We start from the raw sequence: 2,500 nt of genomic DNA, 5'->3' as shown, positions 1-2,500 counted from the left end.
AACTACACATCCTGTTTAAGTGTTTCCTGTGTGTCAAAATAAAAGTCACAGCCATATCTCCTGCTTTGCGCATTATATCTCCAGAACGGTTTGACGTATTTGCTTCAAATTTGGTACAAGTGTTTGCATGGACTCAAAGATGAAGTGAGTTGATGTTGGAGGTCAAAGGTCAAGTCAATGAACACTCTGAGTGCGATATCTCAAGAATGCCTTGACATACATGCCTGAAATTTGGTATGAGTATTTGTATGGATTCAAAGATGAAGGAATTGGATGTTGGAGGTCAAAGGTCAAATGTCAAGGTGAAAACACCTTGAGTGTTATATCTTAAGAACGCCTTTGACACACAAGGTCTTTTTGGTACGAGGGTTTGTATGAACTCAAAGATTAAGTGATTTAATGTTTTTTTTCCAGGAATTTCCCCACCAACATTAAGCCAGCAGCTTTCCATCCACTATTGCAACTCCTCTGGCACTTTAGCAGCTTTCCATCCACTATTGCAATTCCTCTGGCACTTTAGCAGCGTTCCATCCACTATTGCAACTCCTCTGGCACTTTAGCAGCTTTCCATCCACTATTGCAACTCCTCTGGCACTTTAGCAGCGCTCCATCCGCTATTGCAACTCCTCTGGCACTTTAGCAGCTGCTCCATCCGCTTATTCCAACTCCTCTGGCACTTTAGCAGCGTTCCATCCACTATTGCAACTCCTCTGGCACTTTAGCAGCGTTCCATCCACTATTGCAACTCCTCTGGCACTTTAGCAGCATTCCATCCACTATTGTAACTCCTCTGGCATTACATTCTAGTTAAGTTATGCAATTTGCAAAATCCCAAAACCCCCCCCGTTGTCAAAGTCAGCTACCGCCAAAGATTGAATCCAATTCTGTGGGAAACACTGAACTCAAACTCTGGAGTTGCTAAATGAACCCCAGTGCTAATCAAATAGTAGTGATGCTAAAGGCTAATGCTGGAGTTGCCAAATGAACACCAACACCATTCAAATAGTTGTGATGCTAAAGGCTAAAGCTGGGTTGCTAAATGAACCCCAACACCATTCAAATAGTAGTGATGCTAAAGGCTAAAGCTGGAGTTGCTAAATTAACCCCAACACCATTCAAATAATAGTAATGCTAAAGGCTAAAGCTGGAGTTGCTAAATGAACCCCAACACCATTCAAATAGTAGTGATGCTAAAGGCTGGAGATGCTAATGTAAAACAGATGCATGCATTACTGAATATATGAAAGTGGCAGCATGACACACACTCACGCAGGCACACATACACACACACGCACACACACTGTTACGGTTTCCCTGAGGGAAAACATCACACAAATTGGAAAACACAACTAGGTTTAAGGCTCAAAAGGAGTTTTATTTAAGTTTCCTAAAAGAGAACAAAGCAGGCTTGAAAGATGGCAAACATGCTGAAAAACTGAAGACGACGTGGTAGCATTCAGCATGGAAAATCCCAGATCAGATCCGGAATGAGCCTTTTGAAGAGGCTGGCCCACTGATCTATATACACTGATCTATATAGCACTGATCTATATAGATCAGTGGGCTGGCCAGGTGCTCTGGCTAATTGGATCACCTGGTTAGGGAGCAAACACAGAAAACGGCAGGTAACAGCACCCCTACCACTCACAGCCAGCAGAGTGTGTCAAAAACCATAATGGTAAATAATAAGGAACTTCGGGGGCCGTAACACACACACACACACACACACACACACACGCTTAAGACTGTGTGTTTTCTGTGTGTGTTCTAGATGAGGTGACTGTTGGTAATAAGAAACTTTGGGGGCCGTAACACACACACACACACACACACACACACACACACACACACAGCTTTAAGACTGTGTGTTTTCTGTGTGTGTTCTAGATGAGGTGACTGTGGGTAAAATCTCCTTCAATCCTTCAGAGGTTCTGGGACATGGAACTGAGGGAACCTTTGTCTTCAAGTGAGTACCGCGTGTGTGTGTGTGCGTGCGTGCGTGTGTGCGTGTGTGTGTGTGTGTGTGTGTGTGTGCATTTAGCATATGTGTCTGTCTGTTTGTGTGTAAACTGTGTTTACTGTGTGTGTGCACATGTCTATTTGTGTAAACTGTGTGTGGTCATTGTGTGTGTGTGTGTGTGTGTGTGTGTGTAAACTGTGTATGATCATTGTGTGTGTGTGTGTGTTTATCCTCTGTGGAATATACACTATATATACTATATATGTTAAGAAGATTGGGGTGTGCATGTTTACTTTGTGTGTGTGTGTGTGTGTGTGTGTTGAGAGGATTGGGACCATTTTGGCAGGCTTAAGGTGGCAATAAAGTGGATCCTTCCAGAGTGTGTGTGTGTTATGTGTGTGTGTGTGTGTGTGTGTGTGTGTGTGTGTGTGTAAAGGGGCCGTTTTGACGGGCGTAAGGTGGCAGTGAAGCGGATCCTTCCAGAGTGTGTGGAGTTTGCGGAGCGTGAGGTCCAGCTGCTTCGGGAGTCAGACGAGCATC

General features: G+C 44.0%; 1 protein-coding gene across 1 annotated transcript in view; it reads left to right on the top strand.

Moving 5' to 3' along the window:
* The window catches only part of ern2 (endoplasmic reticulum to nucleus signaling 2), a 39,568-nt gene that overhangs the window by 15,979 nt on the left and 21,089 nt on the right, over positions 1–2,500 (top strand). The window contains exons 14-15 of the mRNA XM_048248102.1: positions 1,888–1,966; positions 2,397–2,500. The exon at positions 2,397–2,500 is cut by the window's right edge and continues 86 nt beyond it. Of these exons, the coding sequence (XP_048104059.1) occupies positions 1,888–1,966; positions 2,397–2,500 (183 nt within the window). The remainder of the gene's footprint in view (positions 1–1,887; positions 1,967–2,396) is intronic.

The sequence above is a fragment of the Alosa alosa genome, chromosome 7 (assembly GCF_017589495.1).
Source record: "Alosa alosa isolate M-15738 ecotype Scorff River chromosome 7, AALO_Geno_1.1, whole genome shotgun sequence".
NCBI lineage: Eukaryota > Metazoa > Chordata > Actinopteri > Clupeiformes > Clupeidae > Alosa > Alosa alosa.
This window is presented reverse-complemented; position numbering and strand designations above follow the sequence as displayed.